This window comes from Chrysoperla carnea, chromosome 4 (genome assembly GCF_905475395.1).
Source record: "Chrysoperla carnea chromosome 4, inChrCarn1.1, whole genome shotgun sequence".
Classification (NCBI taxonomy): Eukaryota; Metazoa; Arthropoda; class Insecta; order Neuroptera; family Chrysopidae; genus Chrysoperla; species Chrysoperla carnea.
In genome coordinates this window covers 50,677,925-50,699,153 of record NC_058340.1, presented here as the reverse complement: position 1 = coordinate 50,699,153, position 21,229 = coordinate 50,677,925, and the positions used below count along the sequence as shown (strand labels likewise).

The 21,229-nt window shown below is 29.6% G+C and overlaps 4 protein-coding genes and 1 non-coding gene across 6 annotated transcripts; 3 read left to right on the top strand and 2 right to left on the bottom strand.

Moving 5' to 3' along the window:
* LOC123298759 (DIS3-like exonuclease 2) lies at nucleotides 1-4,026 on the top strand. Its single transcript, XM_044880854.1, has 3 exons — nucleotides 1-855; nucleotides 931-3,108; nucleotides 3,730-4,026. Exons 1-3 carry the CDS (start codon nucleotides 559-561, stop codon nucleotides 3,949-3,951), a joined length of 2,697 nt encoding a protein of 898 aa, XP_044736789.1. The 5' UTR covers nucleotides 1-558; the 3' UTR covers nucleotides 3,952-4,026.
* Nucleotides 4,027-8,662: 4,636 nt separating this feature from the next.
* LOC123298487 (E3 ubiquitin-protein ligase MARCHF6) lies at nucleotides 8,663-13,406 on the bottom strand. 2 transcript variants are annotated; one of them, XM_044880499.1, is made up of 4 exons: nucleotides 13,091-13,406; nucleotides 11,611-13,023; nucleotides 10,342-10,542; nucleotides 8,663-10,278 (listed from the first exon to the last, which is right to left on the bottom strand). In XM_044880499.1, exons 2-4 carry the CDS (start codon nucleotides 13,015-13,017, stop codon nucleotides 9,124-9,126), a joined length of 2,763 nt encoding a protein of 920 aa, XP_044736434.1. In that variant the 5' UTR covers nucleotides 13,018-13,023; nucleotides 13,091-13,406; the 3' UTR covers nucleotides 8,663-9,123. The 2 variants fall into 2 exon arrangements, with proteins under 2 accessions (XP_044736434.1, XP_044736435.1); XM_044880500.1 differs by having other exon boundaries at nucleotides 8,663-10,266.
* A 1,255-nt stretch (nucleotides 13,407-14,661) lies between these two features.
* LOC123298486 (ATPase family AAA domain-containing protein 5) lies at nucleotides 14,662-20,026 on the top strand. The gene is made up of 3 exons (XM_044880498.1): nucleotides 14,662-16,277; nucleotides 17,926-19,497; nucleotides 19,692-20,026. Exons 1-3 carry the CDS (start codon nucleotides 14,728-14,730, stop codon nucleotides 19,942-19,944), a joined length of 3,375 nt encoding a protein of 1,124 aa, XP_044736433.1. The 5' UTR covers nucleotides 14,662-14,727; the 3' UTR covers nucleotides 19,945-20,026.
* Nucleotides 17,694-17,766, top strand: Trnav-aac. Its single transcript has one exon. It is a non-coding gene; the product is annotated as a tRNA-Val (tRNA).
* A 531-nt stretch (nucleotides 20,027-20,557) lies between the features above and the next one.
* Nucleotides 20,558-21,184, bottom strand: LOC123298484 (uncharacterized monothiol glutaredoxin ycf64-like). Its single transcript, XM_044880497.1, has one exon. It carries the CDS (start codon nucleotides 21,101-21,103, stop codon nucleotides 20,657-20,659), a length of 447 nt encoding a protein of 148 aa, XP_044736432.1. The 5' UTR covers nucleotides 21,104-21,184; the 3' UTR covers nucleotides 20,558-20,656.
* Nucleotides 21,185-21,229: the final 45 nt, after the last annotated feature.

The window sequence follows — 21,229 nt, the reverse complement described above, 5'->3', positions numbered from 1 at the left end:
TAACAACATTTTGACGATTGAGAGAGACATTATACCTAGAAATTTGTTTAAAGAAAATATTTGTTTTACACGAAATCAATATCAGATAAAATGTAAATAAAATATTACAGTTAAAATAATTAAAAAATGAAAAAAAACTGATAATTTAATTTAATAAATAATAATTGTGAGGTTACACTTTCGCATATATTCTGCACATCTACCTTCTGTCATGCCAGCCACAAGCCAAATTAATGAATGCGTATGCAAAATAGGTAAATAAAAATAACACTGCAAATGGTTCTGGTGTATCTAGACCAAATATTAGTATTGTACTCGTATCTGTTCAAATGATAAAATAATTTTATTTTGTGCTAATATAGCTACATTGAAATTATTTATCTAATATTGTGCAACATTTATCAAGTTGAATTTAGTAAAAATCTGTTTGGACAAAGGTATTTTAATTGAAAATCAAGTGAGATTAACAGCTGAAAATTTTAACTTACAATCTAATATTAATGTAAAATATCCTTGGCACAAAAATTTAACATCAGTTTATAAATTAAAGTTGCAAGAATGGATACTCAATCAGAAAGTATACCGAATTTAATTGAGCAAAACAAATCAGAAAGTATACCGAATTTAATTGAGCAAAACAAATCAGAAAAAAATGAAGCGATTAAGAAAAAAAGACGCCGTCGTAGAAGAAAGAAATCAGGTGTAAGTGAAGCAGACGATGACGTTTCACAAGATATTTGTGAAGAATTATCGAAGTTAACTGTAGATTCTACAGACAATAATACATCCTCATCATCTATCCACAAATTAGGTAATTTATTATCATTAGCTGAAATCGAGCAAAAATTATTATTAAATCAAAAATCAAATGATAAAATTGAATTAAATAATATTGAAGTTTATAAAAAATTTGTAAATAGTTTAAATTTAAATAATTTTAATCAAAATTCTTCATCGAAAAGTAAACCGTCGTCTTCATCGAAAAGTAAATATACTGAGAATAATCGTAAACGAAATAATATTAACCCTGTAAATGAGTATTTTAAATACGATAATTTTAATAAATCAATGCCTTCAACATCTAAATCACCTAATAAAAAAGGGCATAAAAATTTTAGAAAAGATGAAAATGGTATTAAACCTCGATCACCTAAAAAATCACAAAGTGAAGAAAATGGTGAAAAAGAAGGAACAAATTTCGAAGAATATATGTCAGCTAAAGATGTTGAAATTGGTTTAAAAAATGGTACGTTATTTGAGGGTAGTATACGAATCAATACACGAAATTTTAAAGAAAGTTACGTAACAAATCCTATACGCAAAGATCCAGATATTTTAATTGAAGGTTTACGTGATCGAAATCGTGCTTTAGAAGGTGACGTTGTTGTCATACAATTAAAACCGAAAGATGATTGGCGTCAAAATAATCAGAAAACCGGTAAAGTTGTATTTATTAAGGAATATGTACATACACGACATTCAATTGGTTATTTGAAATTAATGCCTGATAAAAATCATACATTTGCTGCGTTTAGTCCGCGTGATTCAAGAATACCACGAATACGAATACCATATACTGATTGGCCGCCGAGTTTTTATCATGAACCAGAAAAATATGAAAAAACTTTATTTGTTGCAAAAATAACTACATGGACTGATACACGATATGCTTTGGGTAATATTATTGAAACTGTAGGACAAGCTGGTGATTTAAAAATTGAAACAAGAGCAATATTATTAGAAAATGGGTTAGATGTTACACCATACGATCCGTCAATGAATCAATATTTTCCAGCTACAAGTGAAATTCCTGCCGAAGAATATACATACCGTGAAGATTTACGAAAAGATTGCGTATTTACAATCGATCCTCTAACCGCAAGGGATTTAGATGATGCTGTATCATGTAAAGAATTAGAAAATGGAAATCTAGAAATTGGTGTTCATATATCCGATGTAAGTTTTTACCTCAAAGAAAAAACACCTCTAGATGAGATTGTATCACAAAAAGCTACAAGTATATATCTTGTAGAATCTGTTTATCATATGCTACCCCGAGAATTATGCATGCTATGTTCGTTATTACCCAATGAGGATAAATTAGCATTTTCAGTATTTTGGGAAATAACTCCAGAAGGTAAAATACTAAATTTTCGATTTGCCAGAACCATCGTAAATTCATGTTGCCAATTAGCCTACGAACATGTACAAAAAATGTTAGATACGCCAAACGAAGTCAAAATTGAAGAATTGCCTACGATTTATGGAAATCATTCGTATGAACAAATTATAAAAATTGTAAATAAGTTACACAAAATTGCATTATCGTTAAGATCGAATCGATTTGAAAATGGTGCATTGAGAATAAATCAACCAAAATTAATGTTTCAACTAGATCAACAGTCAGGTTTACCTGGTAGTTTCTCCATTTATGTAAATCAAGAGAGTCATCGACTGATTGAAGAATTCATGTTGTTGGCGAATATAACAGTAGCCACAAAAATTAACAATGAATATCCCGATTTGGCATTCTTGCGATGTCATCCTCCACCACATGGTCATTTAATGGAAAATCTCAAAAAAAATTTTGAGAAGATTGGTATACATTTAGATACATCAACAGCTGGGCAATTACACCAATCTATGGAAAAATATGATGGTGATGATCTTATTAGTCAAGCAAGAATGACGGTCATCAATGCATTCTGTGCAAAACCAATGGCACGTGCAAAATATTTCTGTGCTGCATTTGCTAATGATGTTTCAGATTATTGGCATTACGCCTTGAATGTTCCATTTTATACGCATTTTACATCACCGATTCGACGATATGCTGATGTAATGGTTCACAGGTTACTATCAGCACTTGTAGGATATTCAGAGAAACCAAATTGGGATACAGATGATGTTCAAGAATCTGCAGCTGTTTGTAATAAACAAAAATATAACGCAAAACGTGCTGGAGAACAAAGTTCTGAATTATACTTGACTAAGTACATTGAAATGAATCAACCAGTTAGAGAGTATGCAGTTGTGTTAGACGTGAAAGATAAGTCTTTTGATGTGGTCATTATGTCTATGGGAATTAATGTCCGAATTTATAAAAATGTAAGTATTGTAACTTTTATTTGCTACTCTGTCATTGACATACACAAAAATTCTTCGATTGTTCTTGATTTTGGATTGATTACCATTCAAAAAAAAAAAAAAAACTCTTGAGAACATAATAGTTCGAATAAAATGTGCACTCATTACTCAAAAAGTGCTAAATATATTGAGGTGGGTTTTTCTTGGAATAATTCATTGATTATCTTAAGCTATATTTAACGACAATAGAGGAAGTTATTCAAAACGAACTTATAACGACAGTTAAATAGTGGTTATAACCATGGCTTATACAAGCGGAAAGAATTCTGGGCGGCTAAGTTCACCTTATCTATTAAATTTTTTCGCGAAATCTCATGCAGGAAAAATTACCCACCTATCAATACGTATTCATTTCCCCAAAAATACGATCAATACGTTTATTACGTAAAAACATATATTATGTTGGAATTTAGTGTATGATTTTCGGGCCCATTTTCCCCGAACTGAGAAGGAATATACATTTGACTATAGATGATGTTTTCAATGTTTTGAAACAATCTGTTCAATTTGTGAAATATTGCACAATAATTTAATAAACGTTTATAAAAAATTACTTAGCAAAAATATATTGTTCTTTTTCAGAATATCTCACCAGCAACTGTTATAAACGAAAAATCTGAAGTAGGGTATAATTCGTTGACTATAAAGTGGCCACCTCTTGAGAACGAATTACCATCCAGTTCATCACCATTAACTCAAATGATTGAAATTTTTACTTTACTAGAAGTAAATTTATTTGTATCAAAAGCTTCAAAAAAAATTGAAGCAAAATTATTGAGACCATCAAAGAAATCAAAACTTTGATTTTGTATAAATTGTGAAGTATTTTACAGAATCGAATTGTCATTTTTTTTAAAGTTTTTGACGAGATAATTTTGTTTTTCTCAATGTTTTTTGTAGACGTTCGATTTGTAGGATTTTAGCATTTTGAATTTTTTTTAACGATTTGTGATGTTCACAAATCTTTTATTAATTATGAGTGGAATGATTACATTTTTTTAACTTAAAAAATTTTACCTATTTTATTTATGTAAGATCTTTACATGTTGTGATGTGGCAGTTAAAAAAATTTACACCAATATTTTCTCTTCTTTTAAAAAAAATAATGAATTCAACTGTAGTTAGATCATGATATCTACTAGATATCTACTATGAACTACGGTCGTTGTAAGATCAATGAGATATCATGAGCTAGCTACATTCGTTTTAAGTAATCTACTTGTTATATTAATTTTGATACAAATATGTATATGAGGTGTAATAAAAAAAAGAATTCAATGGAAAAACTGCGTTTTTATTTTTTAAATATAAATAAAAAGTTTAAACTATCGCATTAGTAGGGGAAATTGGTCTTGCAGAGCCGACGTACCATTAACAAGATAGAACGTAAATGTTAGTAAGATAAAGATGATGATTGTTTCTAATAGATTAAATCAATCTGGAAGGAAAATCTGAACCTACATGGAAAATGTCCTTGCAAATGTTAAACAAGTTCCCTTCAAGTTAATTCTGGGTATGTTTAACGCTATGATAATATCAATAATATCGAGTGGTTGTGTTTGGGCTCTGAACTGCGGTAAAGAGCAGATTAGAATTGTGAATTCAGTAGCATACAACTTAAAGAGATTCTTGGAGTATCACGTTCTACGTTCTACCCCTAATTCTGCCTTAAATTTAGAGCTGGGCGTAAAATCTATAGAACTTGTGTGTTTGCAAAGGGCTCTATATTATTATTTGCGTGTCATTAAAAGCGAAAAGTATTTACAAAAACTTTACATGATTGGAAGCTGGGGTGGGTAATAAGTCTTTGAACTGATTGAGCTTGGTATTGGTGATCCTTATGTGGTGGATGTGAATGTTTTGAGCATCTAATGGAGGACTGTGAAGGTACAGCTGGAGAACAAAGAACCCATCTAATAAATTTAGGCTTACCAACTGCTACTGGCATTTGAAATGTGACTGATTGTCAGACACTCTTCATCGTAGCACAATACTTGTTGTATATCCGATCCAGACGAAGGGAAAATCTGTCTTGATTGCTTTATCTCCACTTGTTTGACCTGGTACAAATAGAATTATTTAATTTTTCTTTCGTGAAAAATAAGTCAATTACGATCTGTTTATTCTATTTTCTTAGTGAATTTTACTATTTAGTTAATTGTTCTTTTTTTTCATAACGAATTTTATTGTTTATTTTATTTGACCAGTTTTAGTATTGCTAAATCTTATTATGTACTGTATTGATTTATGTAGGAAATATAGTGAAATTGAATTAAACAAAATATAATTTCATGAATTATTCTCGTTTATGTATTTGAGAATTTCTAGATTAATATTATTCAAACTAAAATTTTCATAAAGAGTTAAGTTGTAGAAAATAGAATTTACTACAATTTATCATGAAAAATGTAAGGTATAAGAAAAAAACATTCGATGAAAAAGAACAGTCTTTATTTTTTCAAAATAAGCTATATATTTATATAAATATTATCTGCCATTAGCATTCATTATAATCATTTGGTTAATCATTGAAAGTATGATTAACGATTGTTTCTGTAATATTAAAAACCAAAATTATTTAGCATAAATTTAAATTTCTACAAAAATTCAATAAGAATTTTGAAACAATCGTTAATAAAATCTTTCATTTTGGATTTAAATAAAGCTTTGTATTTTATAGACATCTGAAAATAAATGAAGACACTTCGCATGATATTCAAAACTAGGAAAATTTATGTAGTACCTTGCTTGGACTATCGCCTTTTTCATAGTAATTCCAGGGGGCAGCTGTAAAAGGGACTGTCAAAGAATATTTAAACGGCTGGCGCTAAAGTTAGCACTTACTGTATTTAAAGTAGTGAGTCATTCAGTCTGTACACTTTTACTATTCATCTACACAAAAAAACTATGCGCATTTCTAATGCAAATTTAAATAAGCTTCCGATGATTTTGTTTATACAAATGTTTCACAAAAGTTATTTGGACGGAAGAGATATGTTGGAAGGTGAAAAGCATACCGGTACTGTGAACAACTGGACATTCTCTTTTTATATTTGAAATGGAATTATAAGGTTATTTCAATGCAGGCTTTGTTAATCACTTTTAAGAACAGTTTGAAAATGCACAATTGCCTATTGTTGAATACTCGAGTTTTTTGAGCTTATGAACGTTATCTCTGATTATTAATTTCTTCTAATAAAATATAAATTTAATAAATTGCATACAAGTTAAATGTTTTCAGATGCCTATAATTTTGCTAAAAATACTGCGTTAGAATTCAAATCCTGAGTACGGAATTTTGTAGTTAAAACAATATGAAAATATTTCTACCAATCCAACCATTTAAAATATAGAATTTTTGGAATGTTTATTATTTAAATATGGATTCATTAAAAATCTTTAAATTGATTCATCAAATATTACCAATTCATTAATTTTTTAGGCCACTTACTTTGCAAAATTTTCCAAAATTCCATACTGAACGTAAACGCATTTTCGAATGAATATTAGTATGATGTACAATGTTGCTAAGTATAATTTGATCACATATTTCAACTAAATTATTATTTTAATTTAGGTTCATATTAAATTGTAAAATATATATATTAGGGGAAAATAATTATTAATTCTTGAGACTGCCTCTGTGTGTTTTCAGTGTATTGTGTAATGAATGTATGCATGACTTGTAATTATATGTGGTAGAATGTCCCTTTACAATTCACACAAATATAAAATGTGTCTTTTGTACAGCGATTTTTGAAAAATTAATTGTGCAAATAAATACTATTTATTACCTAAACTTGACAACAACAAAAATGCCATTCAAAATCAATAGAAAACAATAATAAATAATTTCGATTTCAATTTATTACTCTTTTGTAATTTTAAATACTTGAAAATAAGTAGATAAAAATGGAAGCAAAAAATTGATAGATTATATAGACTATCCTTAACTAAAGCATTTGGACAACACAGTGATAAAAATAAAATAAGTAGATAAAAATCTAAGGAGGAAAATCGAAATTTCTTTGCAGTTTCTGGGTCCGATGTACCGTGGACAAGATATAGAAATTTTTCAAATAAAGTTGCAGAAAATAAAATTAACTACAATTTGTCTTTTAAATATTTTTGGAGATATTTGAGTTAATGTTTTACTAAAAAATTTTAATTTTAGAACATTAAACATAAATATCTCGGTAAATATTAAACTTAAAATTATATATACGAATGTAAGTGATAGTTAATTTTATTTTCTACAACTTTGGGTATTATAAAACAATTTTATTTTACTAATATTAAACGAAAAATTATTAAAATTAAATACGAAAATTAACGAAATGCATATCTCGTTAACGGCTCGTCAAATTGAAAAACTCAAATGATTATTTGTCTTAGAATTTTATTCTTAATCACTGTGTTCTCCGAATGCGATAGTTACAGGACATTTTATCTTAAATTAATTACCATAAACCCCAAGTTCGATTTGAAAAATTTTAATAATGAACTTTAACTGAAAGTTTTCTCAAACTAAATGATCTTTCCTCTTTTTGAATTTCAATTAAGAGGTTCTCTTACTGTAATATAATCAAAGTAAATCCACTTCTTTCATTTGTTTATTTTTTATAAAGATAAAAACTAGTGGCCACAAATATCAGCCAATAAAAAAACTTTTCTAACTTTTTTTATTTCTATAGTTTTCCAGCTATTTATAATGGACTTAGGAGTGATTATATCGTTGTAGAACTCAAAATACATCTAATGGTTTCAAGAAGTGCATGGAGCTCACTTTATTCCAATCTGATTGCGAAATCATGCAAGTTTTAAACTCTAGCCAAAATTCTTGGATAAGGTTATCTATCTAGCAAGCGCTCAAAATCATTAGTAAAATAAATTAGTTTTCCTGAAATTTTATCCAAATGATTTCACATATTTCAGGTTTATGACCATTTTGGTTAAGAATCTCCAAAGAATATTTTGAGAATAAAGGTTTTACAATTTCTTCTGATAGAAATAAAATAAATGGGTTATAATAAAATAAACCAAACATTTCGACGCTTTATAAATTTTGACCTCAAGTAGCAACCGCTTTATGGTGAATTAAAGTTGAACTTTTGAACTCCAGTACAGTAGGAGAGCCTTTTAAATGAACAAAATTTAAAGTATAAAATAAACTTTAAAAAAATTACATTAAAAACAACCACAATTCTAAAAATTATGAAATATCATAATGATATTTCAAATTGAAATGAAAACAAAATTCTTTTGCGAAAAAATAAACATTTTTTTATATAATTCAATATAAATTACTAAAAGAAACATATATTATTCTTTTTAGATAACCCGAAAAATGAGTGAAGACCCTCACCCTGACGCCACTCACACCAGCAATTCTAATGCGTATTCAATTTGAAATACAACGAATTTAACCTTTTTTATTCGCTTTGGATTTGATAATCGTTTACACTAAAACTGATAAATGCCACAAGCCATTAAACAAAAGTCGTTATAGATAAGATTCACGACTCGTTTTAAAGTCCGTTTCAAAATCAACGTAAAGCGACCCATAGCTATTTAAAATAAAATTTCAAATCGTTAGTTTTCGAAGTGAACAAGAATCAGAATTATCGGAGTAAGACAGAAATTTTTCTTGAAATAATTCCAATAATTTATGTCAGTGGAATCCGAAGCAGAATCTCAATCTATTTATCGGGTTAAATACTATTGTTGCAAGCAAATTTTTCAATGTAAAGGGACTCTGAAAAAATTGATGAGACAACAAAACAAATACAAAAGAAAAAAAAACATTTGTAATGACTAATATAACATATACAAATATTAACAAACACCGTAATTACAATAACGATATATATATAATACAAAGTAGTAATTTTTTTTATATACCCATGTGTAGGACTGGGACAGGAGAGGGAGGAATTCAATCATCATGAGTAATCATTTTAAAATATTTGATTAAAATTAGCGTGTGGTTAATGAAGAATTAGTTGTTGTATGAGATCTATTTCTGCGATGATCATAGTTGACAAGTCGTTGTCCAACCAAGTACTTATCATTTTTAATATGTTCATATAATTTTTTAAATTGTCTAATTTGTAAAGTAACAACACCACTTAACATTGCAATTAACAATAAAAATGGGTATAATCTACGCACAATTAATATTTGTAATTGTGCATTGGTTACAATTAATGGTACTATTGAGTGTGCAATCACATAGGGAACAGCTAATGCAAGACCAAAACATATGATGACTGGTGCTGCTAGTTCACGTGTTATAAATATTAAATCCATGTCACGTAAACCATCACGATATGCACGCTCAATAGCTGTACGTAGCTTCCAATCGGGACCCATCATTGTAATTGCACAAGCTATTTTTGTGTATAACACACCTAATGCCCAATCTTGCCATATAAAACATACAGGTGTTTGATGTAAAGGTACTCGTAATGGGACTACAACAACCAATTCTAAAAGTAAGCCAAATAATAATGGAATTACACCTAATAATAAAATACATGCTGCAAACGAGCGTGCACCAAGAATAAACCAATGTTTGATACGGGCAATCATTGCTGCCCGACCTTGTGGTAACCAACTGGCAACGATATGTAAACCACGGCATGCAAGCCAACATAAATAGGTGCCACATGCAGCTGTATACAATTCATGGACTTTGCCAGGAGTTGGTGGTTGAGGAGATGGTGGTGGGGCACCTGTTAGCCATAATTCCATAGCTCGTCTACCGAGCCACACAGGTAAAGTTAATGCTATTAAACTAGATGTAATTAATGATACACAAACAATTGCTAAAAGTATAATAAGTCGGAGAGCAAGAAATTTAGGTCGATTATATGGTTGGAAACCAGTTGGACTTTCACGTTGTAATAATGCTTGATGAGCAGCTCCCAAGCCACCACCTCCAGGAGCGGCATGTTCTGGGGGAGCTGGGGCAGGTGGTGGAACAGTCGTTGAATTATCATCACCAAGTAAATATGAATAAAGGTCTAATGCCCAAGCAACTGCTCGACACCAAGTTCTTATAATACTTTTCAACCATTGTCTTGTATGTGATTGTTCTAACAGAGCTGGTAGGATGACCTGAAAAAAACTCTGCCTTTACATTCAACAAATTCAAAACATTAAAATTTTATCAAATATAGAATTAATTCTTACCTGTAAAAGTAATAATTCTAAAGATAATTCATGAACTTGTGTCTCGGTATGCAGTGCTACTGTATATGGCAAAAATGTTGGCCATACTGCACGTAATATTCGAACAGGTAACCATAACATTAATAATACGGCTGTACCAAATACAACTGAAGATGCCAATAAACGACGAATATGTCGTATTATTGGTAAATGTATCATTTCCTGTAATCAATATAATTTTCAATCATTTTCATAAGTCTAGCTAGATACATGACGAAAATAAATACTAAATAAATGGTTAAATATCCTAAATTACAAATAGCGACTGATCAACTTAGAATTATTTGGAATCCCAAACTAACTTATACAATCTTGTTAATAACATTTCTGTTAAATATTATATATCTATGCGAGCTAAAACATCTAGTTATTTTTTCTATCGCTAAATAGTCTTTCTTAGCATTAAAATCCCAAATCAAGGTAAATTAATAACACTCTTTGCACGCAATAAAGGCGGCTTCAGTGAGTCGATTTGAAACAAACAAATTCTCGACTAATTCCATGAACAGTGTAATACAAAATCATGTAATATTCATGAAATTTAAATTTGGTTCAAATATTTTTCTTCCGTAACTTTAATGACTGGACATTTCAACTAAATCATTATTTTAGTAATTAATATCTCTTTAAATACTTAAAATTAATTAATTAAAGTAGAAATTCAGTGAGGGCATTTAAAAATTTCTAAAACGGAAATTCAAATTTTTATACGGACGTGACATCAAAGTACGGGCTTGTCAAATTTGTTGACATACTGTATGATATTTATTACTTACATTTTATATGGTATTTCATTAAATAATACCATTCTACGTCCTTTTATTAGAAAACTTAATAATATAACGAGTGTACTTATACGTCATCAAAAGAGAGCGCCAAAAAACTGCGTTTAAATATCTCAAAATTATAATTATTTTAAATATTTTTTTACAAAAAAATAAAACATTTTTAAGCAGTATTTATATTTTTTACTTTCTTATAAAGGTGTAAACAATGAATTAAAAATATAAAAAAAAATGCATGAATATTCTCTATTGCGTATAATCTTTTGTAATTAAAAATCGAATAAATCAATGCAGTCACTTTTTCAAAATATTTCAAAATAACGTAGACTATCTTATAAAGAATTATCAGGCCAATTGACAGTACTTCTATTATAATGGTTTTGTGTTTTTAGTTTTATTTGAATTAATAATTAAAGAATTTAGATATAATATAAATGACACTCACCTGAATAGGACTGAAGTCAGGATCATTTAAATTTCTTAAAAACCATAAAACCCCAGGTCTTAAAACTTCGCGTAATAATAAAATAAACGATGCAAAATAGTAAACATAAACCATTCCAACCAGCCAATGTAAAAACATTGATGTGCCCGGTGCTAGTCGAAAACTAGTCTCTCGATCCTTTAATGTTGCATCAAACATGGCCAATGAACATATATCCAACCACCATCCACAAATTAATGGCAACACTCCAATTTCCACAACTGATAACAATGATACTTTGACAACGACATAACCAAGACCTAATATTCTTCGTGACTTTCTTAAGCCAAGAATGCCAGCAATATGGTGTAATGTCACTAAACAAAGTCCTATTATGCAATAGCCACATAACGTTGTAACAAGACCTTCAAAGTTACTTGCAGTAGCTTGTTCTCTTAAACCCATAGCAATGATTGCTACATGACCAATATGATACGGGCAAAATACAAATATTAAGATAAAAACTGTATTCAATGAAATCACCCAAAATATGTGTTCGAGAAACACAAGAGAACCATCTAAACCTAAAAGTCGTTCCCAAGTTAAATCTTCTGCAGCACGATCCCAATCCATTGGATTCCAGTTAGCTTCATCCCCAGCTGCTTCTGGTGCTTCTTCCTCTTCTGGTAATACATCAATATTTACTTCTATCAATAAATTATCATTAGGATTTTCTGCAGGTGGAACAACTTCATTTGGAACTTGATCAGCTTCGATATTTGCATCGTTCTCATTTGCATTATTATCATTAATAACATTATTATTATCACCAATAATTCCATTATCTTGGTTATTTTCAACATTTCCACCCGGTGGAGCATTCTCTCGTTCTAACCAGTCTGGACCACCACCATGTAATATTTGTTCTCGTAACCAAACAAGACCAATAAAAGCAAATAGTGTACAAGTGACTACGAAACATCCATGGAAAACATCGGATGCAACGTTATCCGGGGATATTATATGTAAAGGTAATGTTAAGAAAGCATCCAAAGTTCCAGTGAATAAACAACGATAAGTTCTACATGCCATCAATGGAACAATTCCAAGCCAAGCTAATGCAACTAATGTATAATGTAACCAATATTTAACAGCTGTTGCAACAGACGACAACAAACCACCAGCTACATCTCTTAAGGGTAATCTTCTTGGCATATCCGGTGAATATATTGGTGTGAATGAAAATCTATGTCCACATAATTCACAGTATTCTTTGTGTGAATAACGCATCCATTGTACTAAACATTCTTGATGAATCCATTTAATACTCCCTGTACATATACATGGATGGAACAATGGACGATCCGCAAGTCCTTCAGATCTACATACACGACATATGTCAGCTCCAGATAAATCAGAATCCATCATTTTTAACTACAACCATTCAAAACGCATATTTAAAAAAAATAATTTTTTATATAAATTATATATAAATACCTACTTATTTTTTTTTGTATATAAATGTGTTATGTATAGTTTGAAATGTATTTTTTATTTATAAATGTACGGCAAAAAGTCATTCAGAGAAAACCAAATTAATCTGTCACTAGGTGAAACTAATTCCTCCATTTTAAATGTTTTTATTGCGTCATTTTGCCCTCACGAATAATTTTTATTCTCAATTGCATGTTCACTTTTAATAATTACTCTTCAATGCAATGTATTTATTTACTTTTAAATAAATTTTGATGTAAAAATATTTCGTACGTATTTTTGATGATAAATATGGCAGACTTTACATGTACTAGTTCCACTTTTGTTATTATTATGGTTGTCGATGTATTTCCTTATCAATCTTTGCATATTTTGCTTTTATGTAACAGGATAGAATAGAAACAATTACGCAAATATATAACTTAATTGATGTGATCCTTATTTATATTTTAATTAATTAAAGATGATTATTGTTAAATGTAACTTTCTATTTGTTCAAATATTATTCCTCTTAGATTAACACTACGTGGATTTATATTTAAAATTTGATTACCATTTTTTACGTCATACAAATTTGCTCACGGATGCGTATCAGTGTTCTGTATGTAGGCTACGTAAAAAGGTGCGATTTCATGATGACTCTTGACGCTAGCGTCAAAGATCACGTGGTAAAATTTGTAGTTGCGTCAAACTCATGGATATAGGATTATTTTGATGGAGTATAACCGAGTGGGTTGAGTCTCACTCAGGGGGAAGAGGCAGGGTATCATTGTGCCTACTTTCTATTGGCTGTTAATTAGCGCATGCTGAAAGTATACTTAAAGCCTTCTTTTAGTGTTTTTGATTCGTTTGTAAGCATGGAAACATGTTTGACATATGGTTGACGTGTGTGGACAACATAAATAAATAAGCTTGTATTCAACGAAAAGTCAAATTGTAAAGAACAAACATATTATGATTAGCTATAATACAGCAAAGTGTATTTATCTGCTGTCTAATATAATACAAACATACGTTAAGAGATGCATAACACTACATCCCTCACCAAATTTTGCAGAACCGAACCAAAAATAATCCTTAGAACAAAATCGGAGCGAACCCTGTATTTTTTCGGAATTTAAATTCGAAACCGGAACGAATGACTATTTCATTTGGGTTCGAAACCCTCACCCTGATCAGAAGCTAGATTAGGTTAGGTTGAAAAATAATCTTTAGAAACAAAACCGGAATGAAACCGGAATTTATCTTTATTTGATTTGAAAATCCAAACCAAAACGAATGGTTATTTGGTCCTGAAGTTCTCACCAGTAGTTCATCGAATATTGCAACCGACTCTTAATGTATGAGCAGTATGCCAAATATAAATCAATGAATCAGTGATGTGCGGTACGGAATACGTATTGCATTTTCTTATAACCTATAAAAGTAATAAAAATAATTAAGTATTACTAATTTAAAATATAAAAGATTTATATTTTTAATTATGTTTTTAATATACGAAATGTAATTACCTTTAAAATAAAATTTAATTGGAAATAAATTAATCAATATTTTTGTCACCCCTGGAATTAAACTATTTCCCGCTCAAAGTTGACAAGTTTTAATAAACGAAATAATACTGTTTTGAATTAATTTGAATAGAAAATGTGTGCTACACTCACAAAAAACGATAAAACCTTTTTAAAAATGTGCGATATAAAAACACTATTCACAAAACAACCCACTAAAGCCAAAGTTCAAGAATTAAAATGGAAATCAACTATTAATCGACAATCTTTACCTGTTGAATTACCAGAATTACCTCCCCAAAATATCATTATGGAAGTGAAAAAAAGCAATCGACGAAAAACTGAAAGTGATATTGATTTAAATGTAGATAATTATAACATTAATCCATTAGAAAAAGAGAAAATTGAATATTCTAGAAAGAAAAAACATAAAAAGAAATGTAATAAAACTAACTGTAGTTTAATTGTTAAAAAGAAAGTTGGTAAAGTTACTAATAATGATAAATTGCACGATAAAAGTTCAGATTCTGAAGTAAAGACTTCAAAAAAAAGTTTGAAGAAGTCTCACAAACATAAGCGTTCAAAAGATCGTGAAAATGAAACCCCAGCCGAGGAGATCATTCAAATAACTGACGGCATACACTCAGAAGATGACAATATATTTAAAACACCAAAACGAAACGTAGCGAAAATTAAATTATTTACAAAATTAAAAAAGTCTGTAAATAAAGGTGAGAATGATGATAAAAAAGTCACACATTCGACCGCCAAAATTGAACTTCAGGCTAAGAAATATGATGAAATAGAAAACGAAATGAGCATTTCTGGAAACAGTACTGAAATTACACATATTGAAGAGACCAGTCCCGAGAAATATAAAAAGAAAGTTATTCAAAATGTCTTTTCGGTGATGATGGATGCAAGAAATAATGTTATAGGATCAAATTCAGATGGAGAGGAGAGAACAGAAGATATCAATGGATCATTAGAAGAAAATGTGAAAGTTAAAAGTAAATTAAAAGAAAGAAAAAATTTGCTTGAAAACTGGGCAAATGAAAAAGGTGCGAAGAAGCGAAAATTAAAAGAAGAAGCTCGAGAAGAATATGTATTGAAAACATTAAATCGACGAGCAAAAAAATTTAAGGCAATGCTTGAAAATTCAAAAGATAAAATATCTGATGTTTCAACGCCAACTCAAGAGTCTCGTACTTCAGAAAAATTGTTAAATCGACGTGCTCAAAGGTCAGTTGAAAGACTTCGAATGAAAAAAGACCAAGATTTGAATAAAACAGCAGAAGTAACTAGTTCAACTCCGAAAACGGCAAAACAGGGAGTTCATCATGAGAATGTTGAAGTTCTACCAAAGAATTCTGATAGTTTAGATGAATCACAAAAAAATATATCTTCTAGATCTTTAAGAACTCGTAAAAATAAAATTGATTATGCAGAACTTGATGGTGGTGAATCTAGTGCAATAATAAGAATTACAGATACTGACAGTGATTTCGAAAATGGTTCTGCAAACAAACGAGTTAAAGAACCCAAGAAAAAACCTATGAAGTTGGCACCGTTATTTATTAAAAAATCTACTCCTAAACTTGATAAACAGAGTACAGAAGCTAAAAAAAATTTTCTACAAAGTGGTTTGCCAGATCAGTGTATCAGAATAATAGAAAAACAAAAAGTGTAAGTACCTCTTAAGATAATTAATTGTAGAGAGTTTTACTTTGTGGAACTCCATAATTAGGATAAGAAATAAAATTTCCAATTTACTTTGCTTAGTCCACTTTTATTTTTTAATATTTTAATAATTTAAAATATTTTGACTAGTTTCGTCTAACATAGACATTTTAAATAAAAATTAAAATAAACAATATATTCGAAAAAAATATTAAGAATCGGTCCTATTTTTCAACTTGTAGTAGGTTGAGTTTAATTTCAGATTACGGTTAAGAAGTTTAAAAAATTTTAAAGCGATGTTGCTATAAATAAGGAAAATATGGTGGAGTTTTCATCTTAAATGCGACTCACTGTATATAGGTATCAACTCATACATTACTTACTTATTTTCTGTAAAATTTGGCAACCGTATTATGATTTAAACAGTTCAAGCATTAATACCCAAGTATACACAGGGTGTTTAACTAATTAACTTTGTTGTTATTGTCATGTGTAATATGGCTAGTTATATTTAACTAGTAAAATTAACTCATTATTTCAAAATTTAGTAGGTACTATCAAATACTCCCCTTTTTTTTTTGTTTTTAATATATTAGATTGCAAGCTAATTGAGTAAGTTTTATTTCTAACAGTATAAATTAAATCTATAAAATATAAACAAACTAGCTGTTAAACCCGCTTCGCTGGGTTGTTTTTGCACATTTAAATATCAAAATTGTTAAATGAAAGACTTTTTTTTTAATTCTCTCTGTGTGTACGGAACAGTAAGATTTTTTTGGCCGATCCCAATATTATGTCTACACTCTCTGTGTGTACGGAAAAGTAAGGGAAAGATCGATAGAAACCCATGGAACATTCCAGAATATTCGAGAAAGTTCTAGAAAATTCGATAGAAATCCATAGAACATTCCAGAATGTTCGAGAAAATTCTAGAAAATTCGATAGAAATCCATAGAACATTCTAGAATGTTCGAGAAAGTTCTAGAAAATTCGACAGAAACCCATGGAATATTCCAGATTGTTCGAGAAAGTTTGATAAAATTCACTAAAAATTCATACAACATTCGAGAATATTCGAGAAAGTTCTAGAAAATTCTATAGAAATCCATGGAACATTCCAGAATTTTCGAGAAAAATCGAAAGACATTTGCGCCAGTAGCGCCATCTAGTGAAAATTGTACTATTGACAGTGGGGCCTATTGTACTATTAGAACTATTTTTTTAATCTATTTTCTATGAATTCCTAGATCATTTTTAATTCCACCCCCACCAAACTCCCTTATTCACAATGGGAACCTAAGGGCTACCCAATGACATAATCCCCTACCGAAGGTCAATGGTTTGTTTTAGGGAAAATCGGGGACATACAAACAAACACTCTCTTTTTATATATATAGAAGATTGAACGATACGTTAAATATAGTTTCCGTGGTGTAGTGGTTATCACATCCGCCTAACACGCGGAAGGTCCCCGGTTCGATCCCGGGCGGAAACACTTAATTTTTTTATCGTAACAACATTATATTGAAATCATTTTAAATTAAATCATGTAACTAATCATCTGATTTGCATTAAATATGGGTATTATTTAACAAAAATCGATTTTACAAGTTCAAATTCAGATTAATCGAATTTTTATTGATTCAAATTCTAGGCAAGAAAATTATGAATACACATTGTTTCCGCTTATAAGCCATGTACTCCAGTCTGAACAAATTGAATACATTTCAAAAACAAGTGACGAAATTTGGACAAAGACTTTACGCACAGAATCTGATCTCATTAATCCTCCATCTACGTTAAACAACATATTAACTTTAGGATTATTCACTAATTGTCTATGTTCCACTAATAATCAAAAACCAAATTTAATGCCATCAACAAAACATTCAGATACCAAAAAACTTATAAAAGAATTCAAAAAAGTGAATTCTAAATTTCCAGTAAATACCATTTATCGTAATTTCAAAACACGATTCGATTCCAAATTAGATAATGATTTATTAAATTTATTATGGACCGAGAAATATAAGCCAATTTCTACACAAGATATTATTGGAAATACGAAAAGTGTGGCTGAATTAAAAGAATGGCTATCTAACTGGGTTGTAAATAAGGAAAAGAAATTAAAACATCATGAATCAGATTCGGATTTTATGGATTCTGAAGTCGATAGTCGTGATAGTTTTTCATGTAGAGCAAATACATGCGTGCTAATCGGTCCAAATGGTTCTGGTAAAACTACAGCTGTATATGCAATTGCCAACGATTTAAAAATAAATGTATTAGAAATAAACGCATCTTCTCAACGGAATGGAAAAAGAATTTTAAATGACATTCATGAAGCTACACAATCACGACATTTTCGTGAAAATTTAAATAATTGTGTGCAATTGAAACGATGTGAAAATAATACGAAGTATTCCTTAATATTAATTGAAGATATCGATATTGTTTTTCCGGCTATCGATGATGGATTTCTGGGAGCAATTAATAATATAATTATGTCCGGTAAACGTCCGGTTATTTTAACATCATCAGATAGTTACTCAGCCACTACACAGAAATATATGTCACAAAATAAAACTTTGAAATTTCATTTGGTATCACCGACGTTAACGATACCTTGGTTACAACTGGTTAGTATTATGGAAGGAATTTGGCCAAACGAGAAACAAGTCACTGAGTTATATAATTTAAATAATATGGACTTGCGTAAAACGTTACTAGATTTACAATTTTTAATTTTAAGTGCAAACACTTGTGATAAAAAAGAAGAAAATTCTGATATAACAAAATTAACGTTAACAAATTTTTCAAAATATAATTCAATGATATCATATCCGTTAAACTTACATGATGTGTATTGGATTTTACCAAATCAGTTGCCCAAATTAAAAGTAGAAACGGAAGAACCAAAGCAAATTAAAAAATTCGAACGAGAACAAATGGATGAAATTAGTACAATATTAGATAATTTAGCGTTAATAGATCAAGTTTATGTAAAAAATGAAATTGAATGTACATTAAATCCTGCTGTTTGCATATGGAAGTCAGAATATAGTCAGCTAAGTAATAGTTTAAGTATAAATACAAGTTTGGAATTATGTAAAAATTCAGTTAAAGTAACAAACGATTGGACACATTGTTTAGTATCGCAAAGTATGAAAAGGTTTAATTTGGAAGAAAATCTTGATTGGAAAACATCTTACATGGAAAAAATGAGGTGAGAATATACTATCTATAATTATTGTTAAATGCATCAATACTTAAGAAAACTTACTTTTTTCAACCATCAAATATATCTGATATATAAGAAAATATTTAAAGCCAAAAATACATAAATTTCGTATTTTGTATTGTAATTTTAGTGAAGTTCTTGTCATTTAAATTAATAAAAATTTTCTTTTAAAATTTCAGACAGAAAAAACAAACACAAGCTGCAAATTCAAAATTTTTAGATGGAATTTCATTATCATCATATTTAGGACCACGTAATCTTGGACTTGACTATTTTGCATATTTACGTGCAATGAATCGTACAGAAGCCGAACGTGTATTAGTAAATCATAAGAGAGGAAATCGTTTTTGTAATTATTTGAAGAGTTTAAATATTCATTGTAGTGAATCACAATGTGAACTTATACTAAATTCATTATCGTCTAAAACATAAATTTTAAGAAATAGGAATACTAAAATTTCTTATTTATTTGTAATAATTATACCATGTTTAAATTAATATTTTTTGTATTTACTCGGGGTATTATAAAAAAATAATTTTAAAAATTTTAATTACAATCTTTTATTTAACTTGACCTGTTAGAAGGTTTGATTTCAATATTGAAATTAAAATTTTAATTAGTTCTAGTTGAGGTAATACAATTTATTACATCCAATATTAACGCCATCAAAAAATGAACCGACTTCTAGCAACCCGATTCATGAACTTATGGCCATTTTGGGGGCCATTGGTGTAAATCAACTCATTCCCATTTCTTTTCGTCTCGCTTAAATCATCAGATTATTGGAATGTACATTTTTTATCATGTAATTAACCCACCATATCTTAATCTGACGCGTTCGAGTTAATTTACCTATTGCAATTTTGTTTTTACTAATTTGACCGCCTCCCCTACGTGGGTCCTCCCATATTTAGGGCTAATATTTGGTGGAGGTACGGAGGAATTTCCAAGGAACCCCCATGTCTTAATCTGACGCGCTCGAGTAACTACACAAATCCCCTCTTGGGCTCCCCTACTATAAAAAATAACTATTCAGAATATTTTTCAAAACATCGTTTTAATGTCAATATACTTTATACATTGATAAACATAAATTACATCTTTAATTACATCACAAAAATTGCATAGTCTAAAATGAATAACTTATTTACTATCTTTGTCGCCTTTCGTTGTTTTTTCTACTTTCTCTACGTCTAATAATGCACTTCGAATTCCAGCTTTTTCTAACTGCTCAATAAGATCACCAGATTGATGCATTTGAAGCATTATATCGCAGCCGCCAACAAATTCTCCATTGATAAAAACTTGAGGAATTGTCGGCCACTGTGAATAATCTTTGATACCTTGCCTTAGACTTTCATCTGATAAAACATCATGTGCATCGTACTTTACTCCATGCATTCGTAAAATTTGTACAACAGCATTACTGAAACCACATCGAGGTTGTTCTGGGACACCTTTCATAAATACTACGACTTTATTATTTTCCACCAATTTTTTAATATTCTGTGATGTCTTAGTACTCTCATAAAGTTTACTGATTTGGAATAAATTATTACGTAATAATAAATTTGTTGTAATTCGATTCATATTTGTTAAAATCTTTATTATTTTTATCTAACTGGCTAAACTGTAAAGACGTAAGGTTATGATTTTTGTTGTGGTTCCAATTTTTTTTTTTTGCAAAACAGTCTCTTTTTATAAGGTTTGTTTAGA